This window comes from Procambarus clarkii, chromosome 75 (genome assembly GCF_040958095.1).
Source record: "Procambarus clarkii isolate CNS0578487 chromosome 75, FALCON_Pclarkii_2.0, whole genome shotgun sequence".
In the NCBI taxonomy this organism is placed as follows: Eukaryota; Metazoa; Arthropoda; class Malacostraca; order Decapoda; family Cambaridae; genus Procambarus; species Procambarus clarkii.
In genome coordinates, this window is record NC_091224.1 from 11,019,433 (window position 1) to 11,046,457 (window position 27,025).

At 40.9% G+C, this 27,025-nt stretch overlaps 1 protein-coding gene across 1 annotated transcript in view; it reads left to right on the forward strand.

Annotated features, from left to right (window-relative positions):
* Positions 1-25,674, forward strand: part of LOC138356999 (uncharacterized protein PFD1115c-like) — a 49,674-nt gene extending 24,000 nt beyond the window's left edge. Inside the window, exon 4 of the mRNA XM_069313530.1 lies at positions 25,326-25,674. Coding sequence (XP_069169631.1) covers positions 25,326-25,674 — 349 coding nt within the window. The remainder of the gene's footprint in view (positions 1-25,325) is intronic.
* The last annotated feature ends 1,351 nt before the right edge of the window (positions 25,675-27,025 follow it).

Consider the following 27,025-nt stretch of genomic DNA (forward strand, 5'->3'; position numbering starts at 1 on the left):
CCAGGTGTCTTGTTACTAACGCTGCGATTAATAAATCCAAGTGTCCGATTAGCCTTATTACGAACATTTATGCATTGATCCTTTTGTTTTAAATTCTTGCTAATCATAACTCCCAGATCCCTTTCGCAATTCGACTACGCAATTTCAACACCATCTAGCTCGTATCTTGTAACCCTATCATCATTACTTAACATCAGAACTTTACATTTATCAGCATTAAACTGCATCTGCCAATCCTTCGACCATTTCAAAACCCTATCCAGATCAACTTGAAGTGATAGTGAGTCCTCCTCCGAATTAATTTCCCTACCGATTTTCGTATCATCGGCAAATTTGCAAATGTTGCTACTCAAACCTGAATCTAAATCATGTATATATATTATAAACAACAGAGGTCCCAGGACAGAGCCCTGAGGCACCCCACTTACAACATTTTCCCACTCTGACTTGACTCCATTTATACTAACTCTCTGTTTCCTTTGGAATAGCCATGCCCTAATCCAACTTAATATAGCCCCCCCAATACCATGAGACTCTAACTTTTTAATTAGTCTTTCATGTGGCACTGTATCAAAAGCTTTGCTAAAATCAAGGTACACAACATCACAATCCTTACCACTGTCAACTGCCTCAACTATGCTAGAATAAAAAGATAACAAATTTGTTAAACATGAACGGCCATTTATAAAACCATGTTGCGACTCAATTATTAATTTATGTTTTTCAAGATGAAGACGAATTTTATTTGCTATTATAGATTCGAGTAACTTTCCCACAATAGACGTTAGGCTAATTGGTCGACAGTTAGACGCAAGTGATCTATCTCCTTTCTTAAAAACTGGTATCACAATAGCAACTTTCAAAAACTCTGGCACTCTGCCTGACTCTATTGATTTATTAAATATGGTTGACAGTGGGTCACAAAGCTCCTCTTTGCATTTTTTTTGTACTCTGGCAAACACTTCATCCGGCCCTGGGGATTTGTTTGGTTTGAGTTTTACTAACATCCTCCCTGGTAACTGCTAAACTCGTCAACCTGTCCTCGTCCCCACCCACATAGACTTGTTCGGCTGAAGGCATATTGTTAAGTTCTTCTTTAATAAATACAGATACAAAATATTTATTAAAAATACTACTCATCTCTTCATCACTATCTGTTATTTGACCTGTCTCAGTTTTTAATGGACCTATCCTTTCCCTAGTCTTAGTACGATATAACTGAAAAAACCCTTTAGGATTTGTCTTTGCTTGCCCTGCTATGCGAACTTCATAGTTTCTTTTTGCTTTCCTTATCTCTTTTTTAACATTTCTAACCAGTTGTACGAATTCCTGTTCTAAAGTGACCTCCCCATTTTTAATCCTTTTGTACCAAGCTCTCTTTTTACCTATAAGATTCTTCAAATTCTTTGTTATCCACTTTGGGTCATTAGTATTCGATCTATTAAATTTGTATGGTATACTACGTTCCTGTGCTTTGTTTAGAATATTCTTAAATAAGTTATATATTGAATCCACATTTAAGTCACCTATTGCTGGGTTCATGTCTCGTTCCAAGACCGGCCCAAACCCCATACCCAAGACTTTCCAATCAATTTGACCCAAAAAATTTCTTAGGCTATTAAAATCAGCTTTTCGAAAATCTGGCACTTTAACAGAATTTTCTCCTACAGGTCTATTCCATTCTATGCTAAATCTGATTTCTTTGTGATCACTGCTCCCTAGCTCACTCCCTATTTCGATGTCATTAATTTGCGTTTCCCTGTTAGTTAACACTAAATCTAAAATATTATTTTCCCGTGTTGGTTCCTTAATGTGTTGCGTAAGAAAGCAATCGTCAATTAATTCTAGAAAATCTTCTGCTTCACTATTCCCTGTTTTGTTCAACCAGTTTATTCCACTAAACTTAAATGTCACCCATGACATAAATACTGTTAGATCTAGATGCCCTGGATATTTCATCCCATAGATGCTTTGCTTCCATTCGGTCTAAATTTGGTGGCCTATATATAACTCCTATTATAATATTATTTGCTTTTTCGTTTAATTCTATCCAAATAGTTTCTGTGTGTGGCTCAGTTTTGATTCCCTGTTTGAGATTACATTTCAAATTGTCCCTAACATATACGGCTACTCCACCTCCTCGTCTAATATATCTATCTGTGTGAAATAGTTTAAACCAGTTGGATTGGTTACTTACTGGAGGTCGCGGGTTCGTATCCTGTCGGGGCTCCCCAACGTGGTGGAGGTGGGGTCCCTCGATTGTTTCAAGCGCGGGTTTGACAAGTATATGAGTGGGATTGGGTGGTTATAGAATAGGAGCTGCCTCGTATGGGCCAATAGGCCTTCTGCAGTTACCTTTGTTCTTATGTTCTTAAATCCATTTATTTGATGTTCAGCTAATAGTTCTCTATTTTCTACATTCATCCACGTTCCGGTAAGTGCTATAATATCTATTTTTTCTGTGCAGACAAGAGCATTTAATTCGTTTATTTTATTTCTTAGACTTCTACTGTTAGTGTAATATACCCTAAGTGAATTGTTATTTTGAGGCCCTTCTCTTTCCCTGATCATTTTGCCAATTCCTTTCTCCCACAAACACATACTTTTATTACCTCCTTCCTCCAAATCAATTCCCATACCTCTATCTACTAACAGTTTAAACACAAACAAACACCTCTAACCACTTCTTCCAACGAGTTCGCAACAGCAACAACCCCAGCCCTCGATAGATGCACCCCATCACGAGCATACATTTCGTTTCTTCCAAAGAAGTGTTCCCAGTTGTCTATGAAAGATTGCATTTGATTTGCAATATCTTTCCAGCCGGCAATTGACACCAAGTGCCCTCGACATCCATTCATTTCCCACTCCTTTTCTTGGAAGAATGCCACATATGATCGGGATTCCTCCCTTGCTCCTAATTCAATGGCTGTCCTGAATCTCTGTATTAGTTCCTCACTCCTAACTCGTCCAACATCATTACCCCCTGCACTAGTACAAATAATGGGTTTGTTTCCATTTCCTTTCATAATATCATTCATGTTTACAACAATATCACCAATTCCAGCTCCCGGATAGCAAACCCTTAATCTGTTCCCCCTATCTCTGGCACAAAACGTTCTGTCTAAATACCTCACTAAATGCGAAAAGTTAGGGGTGACATGATAGAGGTTTACAAGTGAATGAATGGACATAACAGGGGGGATATTAGTAGGGTATTAAAAATATCAACACAAGACAGAACACGAAACAATGGGTATAAATTGGATAAGTTTAGATTTAGGACAGACTTGGGTAAATAAAATCAACATTCAACCCTGAATCAACAGGGTTGTTGATTTGTGGAACCAATTGCCGTGTAACGTGATGGATGTGGGGTCCCTCGATTGTTTCAAGCGCGGGTTGGACAAGTATATGAGTTGGATTGGGTGGTTATAGATAGGAGCTGCCTCGTATGTGCCAATAGGCCTTCTGCCATTACCTGTGTTCTTATGTTCTTATACATAAGAACAAGGTAACCGCAGAAGGCCTACTGGCCCACACGAGACAGCTCCTATCTATAACCACCCAATCCCATTCATAAACATGTCCAACCCACGCTTGAAACAATCGAGGGACCCCACCTCCAACACGTTATGCGGTAATTGGTTCCACAAATCAGCACTGTTACCGAACCAGTATTTACCCAAGTCTTTCCTAAATCTAAACTTATCCAATTTATACCCATTGTTTCGTGTTCTGTCTTGTGTTGATACTTTTAATACCCTATTAATATCCCCTTTGTTATGTCCATTCATCCACTTGTAAACCTCTATCATGTCACCCCTAACTCTTCGCCTTTCCAGTGAATGCAACTTAAGCTTCGTTAATCTTTCTTCATATGAAAGATTTCTAATTTGGGGAATTAACTTACTCATCCTACGCTGGACACGTTCAAGTGAATTTATATCCATTCTATAGTATGACGACCAAAACTGAACTGCATAATCTAAATAGGGCCTAACCAGAGCTTGATATAGCTGAAGAACAACACCAGATGTCTTGTTACTAATGCTTCGATTAATAAATCCCAGTGTCCTATTTGCCTTATTACGAACATTCAGGCATTGATAAGAACATAAGAACAAAGGTAACTGCAGAAGGCCTATTGGCCCATACGAGGCAGCTCCTATTCTATAACCACCCAATCCCACTCATATACTTGTCCAACCCGTGCTTGAAACAATCGAGGGACCCCACCTCCACAATGTTACGCGGCAATTTGTTCCACAAATCAACAACCCTGTTACTGAACCAGTATTTACCCAAGTCTTTCCTAAATCTAAACTTATCCAATTTATATCCATTGTTTCGTGTTCTGTCCTGTGTTGATACTTTTAATACCCTATTAATATCCCCCCGGTTATGTCCATTCATCCACTTGTAAACCTCTATCATTTCACCCCTAACTCTTCGCCTTTCCAGTGAATGCAACTTAAGCTTTGTTAATCTTTCTTCATATGAAAGATTTCTAATTTGGGGAATTAACTTAGTCATCCTACGCTGGACACGTTCAAGTGAATTTATATCCATTCTATAATATGGCGACCAAAACTGAACTGCATAATCTAAATGGGGCCTAACTAGAGCAAGATATAGCTTGAGAACCACACCAGGTGTCTTGTTACTAACGCTGCGATTAATAAATCCAAGTGTCCGATTTGCCTTATTACGAACATTTATGCATTGATCCTTTTGTTTTAAATTCTTACTAATCATAACTCCCAGATCCCTTTCGCAATCCGACTTCGCAATCACAACACCATCTAGCATCACAACACCATCTAGCAATGCGATACTAACGCTGCGATTAATAAATCCAAGTGTCCGATTTGCCTTATTACGAACATTTATGCATTGATCCTTTTGTTTTAAATTCTTACTAATCATAACTCCCAGATCCCTTTCGCAATCCGACTTCGCAATCTTAACACCATCAAGCTCGTATCTTGTAACTCTATCATCATTTCCCAGCCTCAGAACTTTATGTTTCTGAGCATTAAACTGCATCTGCAAATCTTTTGACCATTTCATAACACTATTTAGATTAACTTGAAGTGATAATGAGTCTTTTTCCGTGTTAAAAAATAATTAATAAATAAGTAGATTTTTGTATCATCTGCAAATTTGCAAATGTTGCTACTCAAAGCTGAATCTAAATCATTTATATATATTATAAACAGAGGTCCCAGGACAGAGCCCTGAGGTACTCTACTAACAACATTATCCCACTCTGACTTAATCTCATTTATACTTACTCTCTCTGTTTCCTTTGGAATAGCCATGCCCTAATCCAACTTAATATAGCACCCTAAAAACCATGAGCGTCTATTTTTTTAATCAGTCTTTCATGTGGCACTGTATCAAAAGTTTTGCTAAAGTCAAGGTACACAACATCACAATCCCTACCACTATCAACTGCCTCAACAATGCAAGAATAAAAAGATAGCAAATTTGTTAAACATAAACGGCCATTTGTAAAGCCATGTTGGGACTCATATAATAATTTATGTTTTTCAAGATGAAGACGAATTGTGTTTGCAATTATCGATTCAAGTAACTTTACCACAATAGACGTTAGGCTAATTGGCCGATAGTTTGACGCAAGTGATCTATCTCCTTTCTTAATAAATCAATAGAGTCAGGCAGAGTGCCAGAGTTTTGGAAAGTTGCTAATGTGATACCAGTTTTTAAGAAAGGAGATAGATCACTTGCGTCTAACTATCGACCAATTAGCCTAACGCCTATTGTGGGAAAGTTGCTCGAATCTATAATGGCAAATAAAATTCGTCTTCATCTTGAGAAACATAAATTGATAATTGAGTCGCAACATGGTTTTATAAATGGCCGTTCATGTTTAACAAATTTGTTATCTTTTTATTCTAGCATTGTTGAGGCAGTTGATAGTGGTAAGGATTGCGATGTTGTATACCTTGACTTTAGCAAAGCTTTTGATACAGTGCCACATGAAAGACTGATTAAAAAAATAGAGTCTCATGGTATTGAACATAAGAACATAAGAACAAAGGTAACTGCAGAAGGCCTATTGGCCCATACGAGGCAGCTCCTATTCTATAACCACCCAATCCCACTCATATCATCAGGGAAAGAGAAGGTCCGCAAAATAACAATTCACTTAGGGTATATTACACTAACAGTAGAAGTCTAAGAAATAAAATTAACGAATTAAATGCTGTTGTCTGCACAGAAAAAATAGATATTATTGCACTTACCGAAACGTGGATGAATGTAGAAAATAGAGAACTATTAGCTGAATATCAAATATATGGATTTAAACTATTTCACACAGATAGATATATTAGACGAGGAGGTGGAGTAGCCGTATATGTTAGGGACAATTTGAAATGTAGTCTCAAAGAGGGAATCAAAACAGAGCCACACACAGAAACTATTTGGATTGAATTAAACGAAAAAGCTAATAATATTATAATAGGAGTAATATATAGGCCACCAAATTTAGACAGAATGGAAGCAAAGCATCTATGGGATGAAATATCTAGAGCATCTAGATCTAACAGTATTTATGTCATGGGTGACTTTAATTTTAGCGGAATAAACTGGTTGAACAAAACAGGGAATAGTGAAGCAGAAGATTTTCTAGAATTAATTGACGATTGCTTTCTTACGCAACACATTAAGGAACCAACACGGGAAAATAATATTTTAGATTTAGTATTAACTAACAGGGAAACGCAAATTAATGACATCGAAATAGGGAGTGAGCTAGGGAGCAGTGATCACAAAGAAATCAGATTTAGCATAGAATGGAATAGACCAGTAGGAGAAAAATTCTGTTAAAGTGCCAGATTTTCGAAAAGCTGATTTTAATAGCCTAAGAAATTTTTTGGGTCAAATTGATTGGAAAGTCTTGGGTATGGGGTGTGGGCCGGTCTTGGAGCGAGACATGAACCCAGCGATAGGTGACTTAAATGGGGATTTCGATGTGGATTCAATATATAACTTATTTAAGAATATTCTAAACAAAGCACAGGAACGTAGTTACCATACAAATTGAATAGATCGAATACTAATGACCCAAAGTGGATAACAAAGAATTTGAAGAACCTTATAGGTAAAAAGAGAGCTTGGTACAAAAGGATTAAAAATGGGGAGGTCACTTTAGAACAGGAATTCGTACAACTGGTTAGAAATGTTAAAAAAGAGATAAGGAAAGCAAAAAGAAACTATGAAGTTCGCATAGCAGGGCAAGCAAAGACAAATCCTAAAGGGTTTTTTCAGTTATATCGTACTAAGACTAGGGAAAGGATAGGTCCATTAAAAACTGACACAGGTCAAATAACAGATAGTGATGAAGAGATGAGTAGTATTTTTAATAAATATTTTGTATCTGTATTTACTAAAGAGGAACTTAACAATATGCCTTCAGCCGAACAAGTCTATGTGGGTGGGGACGAGGACAGGTTGACGAGTTTAGCAGTTACCAGGGAGGATGTTCTTAAACAAATAGTAAAACTCAAACCAAACAAATCCCCAGGGCCGGATGAAGTGTTTGCCAGGGTGCTTAAAGAATGCAAAGAGGAGCTTTGTGACCCACTGTCAACCATATTTAATAAATCAATAGAGTCAGGCAGAGTGCCAGAGTTTTGGAAAGTTGCTAATGTGATACCAGTTTTTAAGAAAGGAGATAGATCACTTGCGTCTAACTATCGACCAATTAGCCTAACGTCTATTGTGGGAAAGTTACTCGAATCTATAATAGCAAATAAAATTCGTCTTCATCTTGAAAAACATAAATTAATAATTGAGTCGCAACATGGTTTTATAAATGGCCGTTCATGTTTAACAAATTTGTTATCTTTTTATTCTAGCATTGTTGAGGCAGTTGATAGTGGTAAGGTTTGCGATGTTGTATACCTTGACTTTAGCAAAGCTTTTGATACAGTGCCACATGAAAGACTGATTAAAAAAATAGAGTCTCATGGTATTGGGGGTGCTATATTAAGCTGGATTAGGGCATGGCTATACCAAAGGAAACAGAGAGTTAGTATAAATGGAATCAAGTCAGAGTGGGAAAATGTTGTAAGTGGAGTGCCTCAAGGCTCTGTCCTGGGACCTCTGTTGTTTATAATATATATAAATGATTTAGATTCAGGTTTGAGTAGCAACATTTGCAAATTTGCCGATGATACGAAAATCGGTAGGGAAATTAATTCGGAGGAGGACTCACTATCACTTCAAGTTGATCTAGATAGGGTTTTGAAATGGTCAAAGGATTGGCAGATGCAGTTTAATGCTGATAAATGTAAAGTTCTGAGGTTAGGTAATGATGATAGAGTTACAAGATACGAGCTAGATGGTGTTGTGATTGCGAAGTCGGATTGCGAAAGGGATCTGGGAGTTATGATTAGTAAGAATTTAAAACAAAAGGATCAATGCATAAATGTTCGTAATAAGGCAAATCGGACACTTGGATTTATTAATCGCAGCATTAGTAACAAGACACCTGGTGTGGTTCTCAAGCTATATCTTGCTCTAGTTAGGCCCCATTTAGATTATGCAGTTCAGTTTTGGTCGCCATATTATAGAATGGATATAAATTCACTTGAACGTGTCCAGCGTAGGATGACTAAGTTAATTCCCCAAATTAGAAATCTTTCATATGAAGAAAGATTAACAAAGCTTAAGTTGCATTCACTGGAAAGGCGAAGAGTTAGGGGTGACATGATAGAGGTTTACAAGTGGATGAATGGACATAACCGGGGGGATATTAATAGGGTATTAAAAGTATCAACACAGGACAGAACACGAAACAATGGATATAAATTGGATAAGTTTAGATTTAGGAAAGACTTGGGTAAATACTGGTTCAGTAACAGGGTTGTTGATTTGTGGAACCAATTGCCGCGTAACATTGTGGAGGTGGGGTCCCTCGATTGTTTCAAGCACGGGTTGGACAAGTATATGAGTGGGATTGGGTGGTTATAGAATAGGAGCTGCCTCGTATGGGCCAATAGGCCTTCTGCAGTTACCTTTGTTCTTATGTTCTTATGTTCTTATATACTTGTCCAACCCGTGCTTGAAACAATCGAGGGACCCCACCTCCACAATGTTACGCGGCAATTGGTTCCACAAATCAACAACCCTGTTACTGAACCAGTATTTACCCAAGTCTTTCCTAAATCTAAACTTATCCAATTTATATCCATTGTTTCGTGTTCTGTCCTGTGTTGACACTTTCAACACCCTATTAATATCCCCCCGGTTATGTCCATTCATCCACTTGTAAACCTCTATCATGTCACCCCTAACTCTTCGCCTTTCCAGTGAATGCAACTTAAGCTTTGTTAATCTTTCTTCATATGAAAGATTTCTAATTTGGGGAATTAACTTAGTCATCCTACGCTGGACACGTTCAAGTGAATTTATATCCATTCTATAATATGGCGACCAAAACTGAACTGCATAATCTAAATGGGGCCTAACTAGAGCAAGATATTAGCTTGAGAACCACACCAGGTGTCTTGTTACTAACGCTGCGATTAATAAATCCAAGTGTCCGATTTGCCTTATTACGAACATTTATGCATTGATCCTTTTGTTTTAAATTCTTACTAATCATAACTCCCAGATCCCTTTCGCAATCCGACTTCGCAATCACAACACCATCTAGCTCGTATCTTGTAACTCTATCATCATTACCTAACCTCAGAACTTTACATTTATCAGCATTAAACTGCATCTGCCAATCCTTTGACCATTTCAAAACCCTATCTAGATCAACTTGAAGTGATAGTGAGTCCTCCTCCGAATTAATTTCCCTACCGATTTTCGTATCATCGGCAAATTTGCAAATGTTGCTACTCAAACCTGAATCTAAATCATTTATATATATTATAAACAACAGAGGTCCCAGGACAGAGCCTTGAGGCACTCCACTTACAACATTTTCCCACTCTGACTTGATTCCATTTATACTAACTCTCTGTTTCCTTTGGTATAGCCATGCCCTAATCCAGCTTAATATAGCACCCCCAATACCATGAGACTCTATTTTTTTAATCAGTCTTTCATGTGGCACTGTATCAAAAGCTTTGCTAAAGTCAAGGTATACAACATCGCAATCCTTACCACTATCAACTGCCTCAACAATGCTAGAATAAAAAGATAACAAATTTGTTAAACATGAACGGCCATTTATAAAACCATGTTGCGACTCAATTATTAATTTATGTTTTTCAAGATGAAGACGAATTTTATTTGCTATTATAGATTCGAGTAATTTTCCCACAATAGACGTTAGGCTAATTGGTCGATAGTTAGACGCAAGTGATCTATCTCCTTTCTTAAAAACTGGTATCACATTAGCAACTTTCCAAAACTCTGGCACTCTGCCTGACTCTATTGATTTATTAAATATGGTTGACAGTGGGTCACAAAGCTCCTCTTTGCATTCTTTAAGCACCCTAGCAAACACTTCATCCGGCCCTGGGGATTTGTTTGGTTTGAGTTTTACTATTTGTTTAAGAACATCCTCCCTGGTAACTGCTAAACTCGTCAACCTGTCCTCGTCCCCACCCACATAGACTTGTTCGGCTGAAGGCATATTGTTAAGTTCTTCTTTAGTAAATACAGATACAAAATATTTATTAAAAATACTACTCATCTCTTCATCACTATCTGTTATTTGACCTGTCTCAGTTTTTAATGGACCTATCCTTTCCCTAGTCTTAGTACGATATAACTGAAAAAACCCTTTAGGATTTGTCTTTGCTTGCCCTGCTATGCGAACTTCATAGTTTCTTTTTGCTTTCCTTATCTCTTTTTTAACATTTCTAACCAGTTGTACGAATTCCTGTTCTAAAGTGACCTCCCCATTTTTAATCCTTTTGTACCAAGCTCTCTTTTTACCTATAAGGTTCTTCAAATTCTTTGTAATCCACTTTGGGTCATTAGTATACGATCTATTCAATTTGTATGGTATACTACGTTCCTGTGCTTTGTTTAGAATATTCTTAAATAAGTTATATATTGAATCCACATCGAAATCCCCATTTAAGTCACCTATCGCTGGGTTCATGTCTCGCTCCAAGACCGGCCCACACCCCATACCCAAGCCTTTCCAATCAATTTGACCCAAAAAATTTCTTAGGCTATTAAAATCAGCTTTTCGAAAATCTGGCACTTTAACAGAATTTTCTCCTACTGGTCTATTCCATTCTATGCTAAATCTGATTTCTTTGTGATCACTGCTCCCTAGCTCACTCCCTATTTCGATGTCATTAATTTGCGTTTCCCTGTTAGTTAACACTAAATCTAAAATATTATTTTCCCGTGTTGGTTCCTTAATGTGTTGCGTAAGAAAGCAATCGTCAATTAATTCTAGAAAATCTTCTGCTTCACTATTCCCTGATTTGTTCAACCAGTTTATTCCGCTAAAATTAAAGTCACCCATGACATAAATACTGTTAGATCTAGATGCTCTAGATATTTCATCCCATAGATGCTTTGCTTCCATTCTGTCTAAATTTGGTGGCCTATATATTACTCCTATTATAATATTATTAGCTTTTTCGTTTAATTCAATCCAAATAGTTTCTGAGTGTGGCTCTGTTTTGATTCCCTCTTTTAGACTACATTTCAAATTGTCCCTAACATATATGGCTACTCCACCTCCTCGTCTAATATATCTATCTGTGTGAAATAGTTTAAATCCATATATTTGATATTCAGCTAATAGTTCTCTATTTTCTACATTCATCCACGTTTCGGTAAGTGCAATAATATCTATTTTTTCTGTGCAGACAAGAGCATTTAATTCGTTAATTTTATTTCTTAGACTTCTACTGTTAGTGTAATATACCCTAAGTGAATTGTTATTTTGCGGACCTTCTCTTTCCCTGATCGTTTTGCCAATTCCTTTCTCCCACAAACACATACTTTTATTACCTCCTTCCTCCAAATCAATTCCCATACCTCTATCTACTAACAGTTTAAACCCAAACAAACACCTCTAACCACTTCTTCTAGCGAGTTCGCAACAGCAACAACCCCAGCTCTCGATAGATGCACCCCATCACGAGCATACATTTCATTTCTTCCATAGAAGTGTTCCCAGTTGTCTATGAAAGATATTGCATTTGATTTGCAATATCTTTCCAGCCGGCAATTGACACCAAGTGCCCTCGATATCCATTCATTTCCCACTCCCTTTCTTGGAAGAATGCCACATATGATCGGGATTCCTCCCTTGCTCCTAACTAACTCTATGGCTGTTTTATACCTCTGAATCAGTTCCTCACTCCTGACTCGACCAACATCATTTCCTCCCACGCTAATGCAAATAATGGGATTGTTCCCATTACCAGCCATAATATCATTCATGTTGTTTATAATATCACCAATGCCAGCTCCGGGATAGCAAACCCTTAACCTGTTCCCCCTATCTCTAGCACAAAACGTTCTATCCAAATACCTTATCTGGGAATCTCCCACAACTAATGTTTGCTTAGGTACTTCCTTTACTTTCTGAGGGGCCTGCGCTTCCTTTCTCTTCGTTGCTTTCCCTTTTGCGCGATCCACAGTCTCTCCACAGCACTCGTCCTCCAAAACGTCAAATGAATTTGAAGTTGCTATGGCGTTTGAAGGCGGCTTTATCAAAGTCTTCTTAAGGCCCCTGTCTTTCGCAACTCTCCAAGACGAGGTCCCTTTACTGCTGGTCTCCTCCTTCGTTACTTCTCGTTGTTTTTTAAGCTGACGCACCTCCTCCCGCAGAGAGTCCAACTCTGTCCTCAGGGCTCCCACTAGAGTCACCAGGTCCTTCACTAAAACTTCCATATTGCTATGATAAAATAACAACACTCAGGAGCTCCGGTTAACACAACCTCTCACTGTGACTTCACCTGACCGACTGACTTCACCTGACCGACTGACTTCACCTGACCGACTGAAATTGGGGGTGCTATATTAAGCTGGATTAGGGCATGGCTATACCAAAGGAAACAGAGAGTTAGTATAAATGGAATCAAGTCAGAGTGGGAAAATGTTGTAAGTGGAGTGCCTCAAGGCTCTGTCCTGGGACCTCTGTTGTTTATAATATATATAAATGATTTAGATTCAGGTTTGAGTAGCAACATTTGCAAATTTGCCGATGATACGAAAATCGGTAGGGAAATTAATTCGGAGGAGGACTCACTATCACTTCAAGTTGATCTAGATAGGGTTTTGAAATGGTCAAAGGATTGGCAGATGCAGTTTAATGCTGATAAATGTAAAGTTCTGAGGTTAGGTAATGATGATAGAGTTACAAGATACGAGCTAGATGGTGTTGTGATTGCGAAGTCGGATTGCGAAAGGGATCTGGGAGTTATGATTAGTAAGAATTTAAAACAAAAGGATCAATGCATAAATGTTCGTAATAAGGCAAATCGGACACTTGGATTTATTAATCGCAGCGTTAGTAACAAGACACCTGGTGTGGTTCTCAAGCTATATCTTGCTCTAGTTAGGCCCCATTTAGATTATGCAGTTCAGTTTTGGTCGCCATATTATAGAATGGATATAAATTCACTTGAACGTGTCCAGCGTAGGATGACTAAGTTAATTCCCCAAATTAGAAATCTTTCATATGAAGAAAGATTAACAAAGCTTAAGTTGCATTCACTGGAAAGGCGAAGAGTTAGGGGTGACTTGATAGAGGTTTACAAGTGGATGAATGGACATAACCGGGGGGATATTAATAGGGTATTAAAAGTATCAACACAGGACAGAACACGAAACAATGGATATAAATTGGATAAGTTTAGATTTAGGAAAGACTTGGGTAAATACTGGTTCAGTAACAGGGTTGTTGATTTGTGGAACCAATTGCCGCGTAACATTGTGGAGGTGGGGTCCCTCGATTGTTTCAAGCACGGGTTGGACAAGTATATGAGTGGGATTGGGTGGTTATAGAATAGGAGCTGCCTCGTATGGGCCAATAGGCCTTCTGCAGTTACCTTTGTTCTTATGTTCTTATGGGTTGGACAAGTATATGAGTGGGATTGGGTGGTTATAAATAGGAGCTGCCTCGTATGGGCCAATAGGCCTTCTGCAGTTGCCTTTGTTCTTATGTTCTTAAAAATTGGTACTACAGTAGCTACCTTCAATGACTCTGGCACTCTACTAAAGTCTATTGATTTATTAAATATGGTAGACAGTGGCTCGGAAAGCATTCTTTAAGCACCCTGGCAAACACTTCATCCGGCCCTGGGGATTTGTTTTTTTTAAGTTTGACTATTTGTTTAATTACGTCCTCCCTGGTAACTGCTAAACTATTCAACCTGTCCTCGTCCCCACCCACGTATACTTGTTCGGCTGAAGGCTTATTGTTAAGTTCCTCTTTAGTAAATACAGATATAAAATATTTATTAAAAATACTACTCATCTCCTCGTCATTATCCGTTATTTGACCTGTCTCAGTTTTTAATGGACCTATGCTTTTTCTAGTCTTAGTTCGATATAACTGAAAAAATCCTTTAGGATTTGTCTTCCCTTGCCCTACTATGCGTACTTCGTAGTTTTCTTTTTGCTTTCCTTATCTCTTTTTTAACATCTCTAACCAGTTGTACGAATTCCTGTTCTAAACTAACTTCCTCATTCTTAACAATATTAAGATTTAGTGTTAACTAACATGGAAACACAAATTAAGGACATCAAAATAGGGAGTGAGCTAGGGAACAGTGATCATAAAGAAATCAGATTTAGCATAGAATGGAATAGATCTGCAGGAGAAAATTATGTTAAAGTACTTGATTTTCGAAAAGCTAATTTCAATAACCTAAGAAATTTATTGGGTCAAATAGATTGGAAAGTCTTGGGTATGGGGTGTGGGCCGGTTTTGGAGTTAGACGTGAACCCAGCGATTGGTGACGTAAAAGGGGTTTTCGATGTGGACTTAAAATATAACCTATTTAAAAATATTCAAAGCGAAGCCCAGGAACGTAGTATACCATATAAATTGAATAGATCGAATACTAATGATCCAAAGTGGATAACAAAGGATCTGAAGAACCTTATAGGTAAAAAGTGAGCGTGGTACAAAAGGATTAAGAATGGGGAAGTCAGTTTAGAAAAGGAATTCGTACAACTGGTTAGAAATACTAAAAAAAGAGATTAGGAAAGCAAAAAGAAACTATGAAGTTCGCATAGCAGAGCAAGCAAAGACAAATCCTAAAGGGTTTTTCCAGTAATACCGGACAAAGATTAAGGAAAGGATAGGTCCATTAAAAACTGAGACAGGTCAAATAACAGATAATGATGAAGATATGAGTTGTATTTTTAATAAATATTTTATATCTGTATTTACTAAAGATGAACTTAACAATATGCCTTCAGCCGAACAAGTCTATGTGGGTGGGGACGTGGACAGGTTGACTAGTTTAGCAGTTACCAGGGAGGATGTAATTTAACAAATAGTTAAACTCAAACCAAACAAATCCCCAGGGCTGGATAAAATGTTTGTCAGGGTGCTTAAAGAATGCAAAGAAGATCTTTCCGAGCCACTGTCTACCATATTTAATAAATCAATATAGTTAAGCAATGTGCCAGAATTATGGAAAGTTGCTAATGTGATACCAATTTTTAAGAAAGGAGATAGATCACTTGCGTCAAACTATCGACCAATTAGCCTAACGTCTATTGTGGGAAAGTTACTTGAATCGATAATTGCAAATAAAATTCCTCTTCATCTTGAAAAACACAAATTAATATATGAGTCTCAAATGGCCGTTCATGTTTAACAAATTTGCTATCTTTTTATTCCAGCATAGTTGAGGCAGTTGATAGTGGTAAGGATTGTGATGTTGTGTACCTTGACTTTAGCAAAGCTTTTGATACAGTGCCACATGAAAGACTGATTAAGAAGATAAAGGGTCATGGTATTAGGGGTGCTATATTAAGATGGATTAGTTCATGTCTATACCAAAGGAAACAGAGAGTTAGTATAAATGGGGTTAAGTCAGAGTGGGAAAATGTTGTAAGTGGAGTGCCTCAAGGCTCTGTATTGGGACTTCTGTTGTTTATAATATATATAAATGATTTAAATTTAGGTTTGAGTAGCAACATTTGCAAATTTGCCGATGGTACAAAAATCGGTTGGAAAATTAGCACGGAAGAAGACTTATTATCACTTCAAGTTGATCTAAATAGGGTTTTGAAATTGTCAAAATATTGGCAGATACAGTTTAATGCTGATAAATGTAAAGTTCTGGTGCTAGGTAATAATGATAGAGTTACAAGATAGGAGCTAGATGGTTTTGAGATTGCGAAGTCGGATTGCGAAAGGGATCTGGGAGTTATGATTAGTAAGAACTTAAAACCAAAGGATCAATGCATTAATGTTCGTAATAAGGCAAATAGGACACTGGGATTTATTATTCGAAAGCGTGAGTAACAAGACACCTAATGTTGTTCTTCAACTATATCTTACTCTGGTTAGGCCCCACTTAGATTATGCAGTTCAAATCCACACAGGCCATGACAGGGATTCAAACTTGTGTCCGAGAGCCTCCCAGACGTTGTCTTAATCGACTGAGCTACGACACGGTCAAAAGGATTTGAAACCGAAGTTCTACTGAACTCTGATTCATCCCATACAAAGATGACCAAATAGTCTGTCATCCGGCTCAAAGATGACCATATAATGTGGGCAGATTTGAACTGGTTCTGTACCCTCTTGGTTCAAATGACCATATAATGTGGGAACCGAACTGTGAGATTTATATTTATTTAATTTGTATGAATTTATATTTACATTAATTTATATATTTCGATAGCAATTTGTGTGATGTTTAGCGAACTGTATTTCTGCAAATTCTCACAAATCGATCCTTACACACTAGGGTGGGTTATATTAAATTTATATATATGCAGCCAATCAAACTACAGTATTAAACTACATGTATTAGTAAATAACTTGGGGGTGCCTTGTCTTATTGTATGGTAGGCTTTGTCCACCAGGTATAACTAGGATGTTGACACCAAATAATCCTCGTGTGAGGCTAGCTTCTAACACCCCTAGTAACTGATGTACCAAGATTAATTCTTGCTTCCTCTTCTTGTTCCTGTCAAAGGGCACTAGCTGTAAATCTGGAATCCTAATATATGACAGCTATATCAAATGAAACCTTTATATATTATTAGATAAGGACCAAGGACTAATTACCTGTGTTTAGTGATTGTCTAGTGCCCTAACCAGTTCGCCCTATGTCTACTTAACATTAACTGGCCAGAAATGATTAGATAAACGGGTTTCGGTAAGACACTTCCTTTGTTTAGATGTTGACTGTGTGTTGATGATGGAAGAAATACTAATTTGATCTCCATAACACTTCGACCAAAGGAGAATTTATTGGATCTGAATTTACTACAGCCACTATGTTCTTAACAACACTGGCTGACCTCCCTCACCACTGATGCTCCTGGCTCTATTTGTCCAGATGTCAATAAGTGATAGAAGGGTCACATTTACTCTGTTTTGATTCTGATAATTAAGTTGAGATTTTTTTATGATGCAAAAAGTCCAGAGACTACTGTATTATGTATAATTCCCAACAGAATAGCTGGTGAATTTATAGCACTATGTAGCAATGATATCCCATTTTCTATATGATGGAAAATTCCAATACAAGCTACATTTCCTATGGGTTAACTTGTGTATACACAAGCAGCAATATTATCTGCATATTGTATATATTATTAGTATGGTGTCGGGTTTTCTGACGGGGATGGAAGTAAGGCAACAGTGGATGCGAGTAAGGGAACAGGGATGGGAGTAAGGCAACACGGATGAGAGTAGGGCAACAGGGGGATGTGAGTAAGGCAACAGGGATGAGAGTAAGGCTAAAAGGATGAGGGTAAGGGAACAGTGGATGAGAGTAAGACAACAGTGGATGAGAGTAAGACAACACCCAGCAAACACAAATCATATAGAAAACGTTTGTCTATCTCTTCCCATAGGTGTAGGAATGACTTGCATTGAGGATGGTGCAGGAGAGCATTTGAGAAACTTTTAATCCAAAAATCCAAACACATAGGTTTTAAAATAAATAGTTTTTCTACAACTATTTTCTTCCTAATGTATTACAAATAGTTTTTACATGTTTAAATATAAAATATATGGTGTTTTTTGTAAAATTCATTAATAAATTGTTAATGATATTTAATGGCTGAATGAACCTTCAAAATACATTTTGTTATTCGGGAAGGGAGTACCACCTCTGGCTGGAAGAAGGGGGACCCATAGCCTCGGAGGAAACCACACATAACGCATTGGAGGGAATGTAGGTCCCCTCCAATACAGTTTCTGTGTGCTTTTCTCCTGCCACCCCCTTCCCTTTTTTATTTTTTTCCTTTATTGTGTATTTAAAGGTTACAAAACATACAAGACAAATGCCTAAAGGTTATGGATCTCTTGAAGCTCCTCCGCTTCTGGACAGGAACCGAGGACGCAGCAAGCATTTTCCCTCTGGATCGTCATACTGAGACGCTGAAACAAAAAACTGGAAGCCCTTGGGTCTCTGGTGACGTCAATGAGCTTGGAACCCAATTCCTTGAGAAATCCCAAGGCACTCTTGCCCCAGGGGACATGCGTCTCAGACGCTATGGGAACAAAGAGGTATTGACCTTCCAGTCGCCTGTACTTGAGTGATTTAGCTGTTTCCCTGTGGTTGGCCGCCCCACCTGCTTGATCAGCTCCGAAGTGTACATAGGTGTCAGCCAGGGTGGATACACATGTGTAGTCCCACACCAACTGTCTACCCTCCTTCCATGAGTATATGGTGATGCCATCAGGGCGAAGTGCGGGGAAATCCGGGTTTTGGACCCCTAGGATGCGAGGTTCTCTCTCCGCTGGGCACCTAGCTGAGACGAGGCTTCTCTTGATGATGTCATTGACCTCGTTGTGTCTTGCATGCCAGCCCTTTGTGCTTCCGCAATGCAACCCATGCAGTCCGTATTGGTCTGCTTCCACCCTGTTGCAAATATTGTATATATTATACAGTTATTCTATGATCAGAAAAAAGTAGTTTTCCAAATTTTCTAAATATCGCTCTTTTTAACACAATTTGACTCCTTATGCATTCCACTAAACACTAATATCATGTTTAAATATATAATTTATGTATTATTCCCTAAAATAATTGATATAAATTATAAATGTTGCTGGAAAGTGGTGTGAAAGAATCTGAAAACGTTTTGTTGTCTTATATATTGGAGGAGAGCAAGGAGGAAGGAGGAGGAGGAGGAGGGCAAGGAGAAAGGAGGAGGAGGGCTAGGAGGAAGGAGGAATTAGGAGGAGGAGGGCGGAGAGGAAGGAGGAGGAGGGCGAGGAGGAAGGAGGACGAGGACGAGGAGGAAGGAGGATGGTGAGGAGGAAGGAGGAGGATGGAGAAGAAGAGCGAGGAGGAAGGAGGAATAAAATGGCGAGGAGGAAGGAGGAGGAGGAGGCAGGAGGAGGAAGGAGGAGGAGGAGGCAGGAGGAGGAGGAGGGCGAGGAGGAAGGAGGAGGAGGATGAGGGCGAGGAGGAAGGAGGAGGAGGAGGGCGAGGAGGAAGGAGGAGGGCGAGGAGGAAGGAGGAGGAGGAGGGCGAAGAGGAAGCAGGAGGTGGGCGAGGAGGAAGGAGAGGTGGAATGAGGAGGGCAAGGAGGAAGGAGGAAGAGGGCGAGGAGTAAGGAACAGAACGAGGAGAAGGAGGAGGGCTAGGAGGAAGGAGGATGAGGTAGAGGAGGAAGGAGTAGGTCTAGGAAGAAGGAAGAAGAGGGGGGAGGGGGAAGGAGGAGGACCTCGGAGAGGGGGGAACTAAGTGACGGAGGAGAAGAGGAGGGGGAGAATAGCAGGGGTAGAAGTAGTAGAGGTAAACGGGAGAGGGCGAAGAGGAGGAGTGATGGAAGGGGGATGAGAAGGAAGAGGAAGGGGAAGTGGAGGGGGTGAGGGTAGGGGGAAGAAGTAAGAGAACAGGGCAGTAAGGAGGGGGAGGGGGTAAGAAAAGGGGGGATGGGGAGGAGGGCGAAAAGGAGGGGTAACAGACAGGGATGAGAAGGAAGGGGAAGAGGAGGGGTAAGAGAAGGGGAAGAGGAGAGGGAGGGGTAAAAGAAAGGGGGTAAAAAAGGGGGAGGGGTAAGAGAAGGGTGGATGAGGAGGAAGGGAGGATGGGGAAGAGAAGGAGGATGAAAATGATGAGGAAGGGGAAGAGTAGGGGAAAGAGAAGGGGGATGAGGAGGAATGGGAAGAGGAGGGGGAAGAAGGGAGGGGGTAACAGAAAGGGAAAGAGAATGGGGGTTGGGGTAAGAGAAGGGGGAGGAAGAGGGGGAGGGGGGTGAGGAGTGGAGAGGGGGTAAGAGAAGGGGGCATGTGAAGGAAGGGAAAGAGGAGGGGAAGAGGGGAGGGGTAAGAGAAAGGGAATGAGAAGGAGGAAGGGGAAGAGGGTAGGAAGGAAGAGGGTACGAGGGAAGAGAGGAAGATGGGGAGGGAGTGTAACAGGATCTGTGTGATGGCTGGGGCATGTACACTATAGGCCTTGGTAGAAAATAATAATAAAAAAAAAACTATAGGCCTACAGAGTTGCAATGACGTGTTAGGGCGCTTGATTAAACAGGCATGTCTTGGTAGATGACTATGGTGTGTTCATCTTCATCAAATACAGCAAGAAAAATAAAGAATATGATAATAATGTTTTACATTAATTTATCTCTGATTTTACTAATGAATTAAATTAATATTATTAAGTGAACACTGCGAGATGGTGAGGCAGCGACGGTTGTCGTGAGGGTCCACCAGGCGAGGGTCAGTAGTAGCCAGCTGACCATCACCCGGGTGGTCCAGTGTTTATACCCGCGCGTAGTGACCATCACCCCCTCCCCCTGCTCTACCCCTTCCTTCTCTTACCCCTTCCCCTGCTCTTCCCCTTCCTTCTCTTACCCCTCCCCCTGCTTTTCTCCTTCCTTCTCTTACCCCTCCCCCTGCTCTTACCCTTCCTTCTCTTACCCCTCCCCCTGCTCTTCCCCTTCCTTCTCTTACCCCTCCCCCTGCTAAGCCCCTGCTTTCTCTTACCCCTCCCCCTGCTCTTCCCCTTCCTTCTCTTACCCCTCCCCCTGCTCAGCCCCTTCCTTCTCTTACCCCTTCCCCTGCTCTTCCCCTTCCTTCTCTTACCCCTCCCCCTGTTCTTCCCCTTCCTTCTCATCCTCCCCCCTTCTCTTCCCCTTCCTTCTCGTTCCCCTTCTCTTACTCCTCCTCCTCTTCCCCCTCCCCCCTCTTACCTGTACTACTCCTACCCCTGCTATTCTTCCCCCTCCCCCCTCTTACCTGTACTACTCCTACCCCTGCTATTCTTCCCCCTCCACTTCTCCTCCGTTATCTAATTCCCCCCTTTCCCCCCCAGACGTCCTGCTCCTTCCCCCTCCTCCTTTCCTCTCCCCCTTCTTCCTCCTTCCTCTTAGACCTACTCCTTCCTCTTTTTCATCCACCTTCCTCCTCTGACTCGACCTCCTCCTCCTCCTTCCTCCTTGATCTCCTTTTCCTCGACCTCCTCCTCCCTCCTCCTCCACAACCTTCCTACCTTACCAACTCCTCCCTCCTCCTCCACAACCTTCCTACCTTGCCAACTCCTCCCTCCTCCTCCACAACCTTCCATCCTTACCAACTCCTCCTTCCTCTTCGACCTCCTACTCCTCCTTTCTCCTGGCTCTTCTAATTAACCTCCTCTTTAACATCCTCCTCCTTCCTTTTCGCCCTCCTCCTCCTTCCTTTTTGCCCTCCTCCTCCTTCCTCCTCGCCCTCGTCCTCCTTGCCTTCCTCCTTCCTCCTCGCCCTGCTGTTCTTTCCTTCTTGCTCTCCTCCTTCTTCTTCCTCGCCCTCTTCCTTCTTCCTCCTCGACCTCCTATTCCTTCCTTCTCGCCCTCCTCCTCCTCGCTCTCCTCTTTCCTCCTTCCTCATCGCTCTCCTCCTCCTCCTTCCTCCTTACCTTCCTCCTCCTTCCTCCTCCTCGACCTCCTCCTTTCTCCTCGACCTCATCCTCTTACCTGGAATTCTTCCTCCTTCCTCCTCGCTCTCCTCCTCCTTCCTCCTCGCCCTCCTTCCTCCTCGACCTCCTATTCCTTCCTTCGCGCCCTCCTCCTCCTCACTCTCCTCCTCCTTCCTTCTCGCCCTCCTCCTCGCCCACCTCATCCTTCCTCCTCGCCCTCCTCCTCCTTCCTCCTCTTCCTTCCTCCTTCCTCCCTCCTCGCCCTCCTCCTTCCTCTTCGTCCTCCTACTCCTCCTTCCTTCTCGCCCTCCTCCTCGCTCTCCTTCTTCCTAGCCCTCTTCCTCCTTTCTCCTCTTTCCTCCTTCCACCTCGCTCGCCTCCAACTCCTTCCTCTTCGCCCTCCTCATTCTTCCTCCTTGCCCTCCTTCTTCCTCCACCTCCTTCTTCCTTGCTCTCCTCCTTCCTCCTCGACCTTCTATTCCTTCTCGCCCTCCTCCTCCTCCTTTCTCCTCCTCCTTACTCCTCACCCGCCTCCTCCCTCTCCTTCCTCGCCCTGCTACTTCTCGTCCTTCCTTCTCGCCCTCCTCCTACCTCCTTGCCCTCCTCATCCTTCCTCCTCGCCCTCCTCCTTCCTGCTCCTTCCTCCTCGCCCTCCTCCTTCCTGCTCCTTCCTCCTCGCCCTCCTCCTTCCTGCTCCTTCCTCCTCGCCCTCCTCCTCCTTCCTCCTCGCCCTCCTCGTTCTTCCTTCTCGCCCTCCTTCCTCCTCCTCCTTCTTCCTAGCCTTCTTCCTCCTTCCTCCTCTTTCCTCCTTCCTCCTCGCTCGCCTCCTCCTACTTTCTCCTTCTCCTCCTCCTACCTCCTCGCTCTCCTCCTCCTTCCTTCCCGCCTTCCTCCTTACTCCTCACCCGCTTCCTCCTCCCTCTCCCTCCTCGCCTGAGAGTAAGGCAACAGGGGGTGAGTGTAAGGAAACAGGGAGTAAGAGTAAGGCAACAGGTATGGGTGTAAGAAAACAGGGGATGAAAGTAATGCAACAGGGAATGAGAGTAAGGCGACAGGTGATGAGTGTGAGGCAACAGGGGGTGAGAGTAAGGTAACAGGTGATGAGTGTAAGGCAACAGGGGGTGAGAGTAAGGCAACAGGGGGTTGAGTGTGGGGGAAAACCTGACTCCAATAACTAATAATTAAATATATATATATATATATATATATATATATATATATATATATATATATATATATATATATATATATATATATATATATATATATATATATATATATATATATATATATATATATATGTCGTACCTAGTAGCCAGAACTCACTTCTCAGCCTACTATTCAAGGCCCGATTTGCCTAATAAGCCAAGTTTTCCTGAATTAATATATTTACTATAATTTTTTTCTTATGAAATGATAAAGCTACCCTTTTCTCTATGTATGAGGTCAATTTTTTTTATTGGAGTTAAAATTAACGTAGATATATGACCGAACCTAACCAACCCTACCTAACCTAACCTAACCTATATTTATAGGTAAGGTTAGGTTAGGTAGCCAAAAAAAGCTAGGTTAGGTTAGGTAGGTTAGGTAGACGAAAAAACATTAATTCATGAAAACTTGGCTTATTAGGCAAATCGGGCCTTGAATAGTAGGCTGAGAAGTGCGTTCTGGCTATTAGGTACGACATATATATATATATATATATATATATATATATATATATATATATATATATATATATATACTTCGATAGCAATGAAGGACCACCACTTTTTTGGGAAAAAGTGGAAAACAAAATATAGCAATGGTAAAATTGATCCCAAGAACTAGTGTCCTATGGATCTTAGTAAGACTGTAATTCTTATATAAATGGAGTCAAATTAACTTAAACAAAATTGGGGGGTTACATGCTAAAAGATGAATACATCCCTAGCATTATTCTGGTGCTGGTTCTTCACCAGAGTAAATCAAATATGAAATTAAACAAGGTTGAATATATAATATTGATTGTAGGTAAATGCACCTCAATATACTACTGAAATGTTGAATAACATCAGTAAATCAATGGGTTAGTATAATTGATCTCTTTGAGAGATCACTACTGTAACTACAGTTATTGCTACAGATAAAAAAGGGAGAGCTTAGCTGTAAATCTAGTGAGGTGTAATCAGTTGCTACGCTCCACCGACGACGTGTTGCATAGGGCAAATTGTTGCACGAAACGGTGGGAAGCCTAGCACCTCGGTTGACGTCGCCTTGGTACTGAAAGGCAATTACATTGTAGAAAACTTCTACATAATAAGTAACTACAAATAAATCTTAAATCATGAGGATAACAATGGAAATTATCAGCTAATATCTGAGCAATTTATGTTCAAGCACTGTAGTTCTCTCTGGAGAAAATACTGAAATTAATTATCTATTTAGATGGTAAATTTACTTAAGACACGTACGGGATTGTATTATTTTACATTCGGCCTAACGACTGCTAGTCTAAATGTTAACTGTTGCCACATGATAACAAACAGATAAACCTAGCTGCCGAGACGCGTGTCAATTCAATTGACACGCGGCAATTCTTCGTCCTCCAGCTGCTGCTTGAAAGGCGTTAACTTTGGAATTGCAGATATGCTAGTCTGGGACACGGCTATTGTGCCAAATAACGTGGCACTGTTCTACTGGTCGTGGGAGCGAAATAAGTAGGTCAAAACGTAGCTCTGCTACACGCTGTCAATGGCGTCCGAGTCGTGCTCTCTCGTTCTCTCGTGTCTAGTGACGCTCTCCCGTCTTCCTCCTCTTCCTCATTGCGCATGCGCGGCTCTCGATAAACATCTCGAGCGTAAATGTATATGTATATATCGCAATTGACTAAGAAAGGAAGAGGTAATGACGAGTATTAATATCACATTAAATTCTTCTGTGATAAAATAGAATTTCTCGTAACATAAATTGGTTTATTAAAGTTGTGCAGCCAATCGAGAAAATTAAAGTAAAATCATTTACATCAAAGTAATTTCCTCTAGAATGTTTGATATTAACTAAATAAGAGAGTTCCAGTAAGTAGTAGTATACTACGAAATTAAACTTATTAGTAAGTAACTATTTTTAGTAAAGGAAATGATAAACTGGACTCTTGTTATAAATCCAACTAAATGTGGAGAGAATTCATGTTACTGTCTGTCGTTCCTCACGTCGTCACTCTCACTAGCAAGAATCTGGCAGTGAATAAATCATGATAATGATTAAATCTACGAGTTAGTAATTTTAGTAACTACTTTGGTTAATATAAAGGTTGCATAAAATACAAAGATGTATAAAACTGTTGGTTATTTCCAACATTGAGAGTAAAGCAACAGGGGATGAGAGAAAGGCCACAGGGGATGAGAGTAATGCAACAGGGAATGAGAGTAAGGCATCAGGGGATGAAAGTAAAGCAACAGGAGATGAGAGTAAGGCAACAGGGGATGAGAGTAATGCAACAGGGAATGAGAGTAAGGCATCAGGGGATGAAAGTAAGGCAACAGGGGATGAGAGTAAGGCAACAGGGGAGGAGTGTGAGGCAACAGGGGAGGAGTGTGAGGCAACAGAGGATGAGAGTAAGGCAACAGGGGATGAGAGTAAGGCGATAGGGGATGAGAGTAAGGAAACAGGGGATTAAAGTAAAGCAACAGGGGTGAGAGTAAGTCAACAGGGGGTTGAGAGTAAAGCAACAGGGGATGAGAGTAAGGCAACAGTGAATGAGAGTGAAGCAACAGGGATGGGAGTAAAGCAACAGGGGATGAGAGTAAGGCATCAGGGATGAGAGTAAGGCCACAGGAATGGGAGTAAGGCAACAGGGGATGAGAGTAAGGCAACAGGGGATGAGAGTAAGGCAACAGGGGATGAAAGTAAAGCAAACGGGGGTTGTGTGTAAGGCAACAGGGGATGAGAGTAAGGCAACAGGGGATGAGAATAATGCAACAGGGAATGAGAGTAAGGCATCAGGGGATGAAAGTAAAGCAACAGGGGATGAGAGTAAGGCAACAGGGGAGGAGTGTGAGGCAACAGAGGATGAGAGTAAGGCAACAGGGGATGAGAGTAAGGCGATAGGGGATGAGAGAAAGGCGACAGGGGATGAGAGTAAGGAAACAGGGGATTAAAGTAAAGCAACAGGGGTGAGAGTAAGGCAACAGGGGGTTGAGAGTAAAGCAACAGGGGATGAAAGTAAAGCAACAGGGGATGAGAGTAAGGCAACAGTGAATGAGAGTGAAGCAACAGGGATGGGAGTAAGGCAACAGGGATGAGAGTAAGGCTACAGGAATGAGAGTAAGGCAACAGGGGATGAGAGTAAGGTAAAAGGGATGCGAGTAAGGCACCTGGGGATGAGAGTAAGGCAACAGTGGGTGAGAGTAAGGTAACAGGGGATGAGAGTAAGGAAACAGGGGATGAGAGTAAGGCAACAGGGGATGAGATTAAGGCATCAGGGATGGGAGTAAGGCAACAGGAGATGAGAGTAAGGTAACAGTGGACGAGAGTAAGGCAACAGGGGGTGAGAGTAAGGCCACAGAGGGTGTGAAAAAGGCAACAGGGATGAGAGTAAGGACCCAGTGGATGAGAGTAGGTCAATAGGGATGAAACTAAGGCAACAGGGGTTGAGAGTAAGGCAATAGGGGACGAGAATATAGTAACAGTGGATGAGAGTAAGGCAAAAGGAGGATGGGAGTAAAGCAAAAGGGGATGAGAGTAAGGCAACAGGGGGATGAGAGTAAAGCAACAGTGGATGATAGTAAGGCAACAGGAGATGAAAGTAAGGCAAGAGGGGGATGCGAGTAAGTCAACAGGGATGAGAGTAAGGCAACAAAGATGAGAGTAAGGCAACCGTGGATGAGAGTGAGGCAACGAGGATGAGAATAAGGCAATAGTGGATGAGAGTAAGGCAACAGGGGGTCAGAGTAAGGCAACTGGGGGTGAGAGTAATTCAACAGGAATGAGAGTAAGGCTACAAGGATGAGGGTAAAGCAACAGGGGAT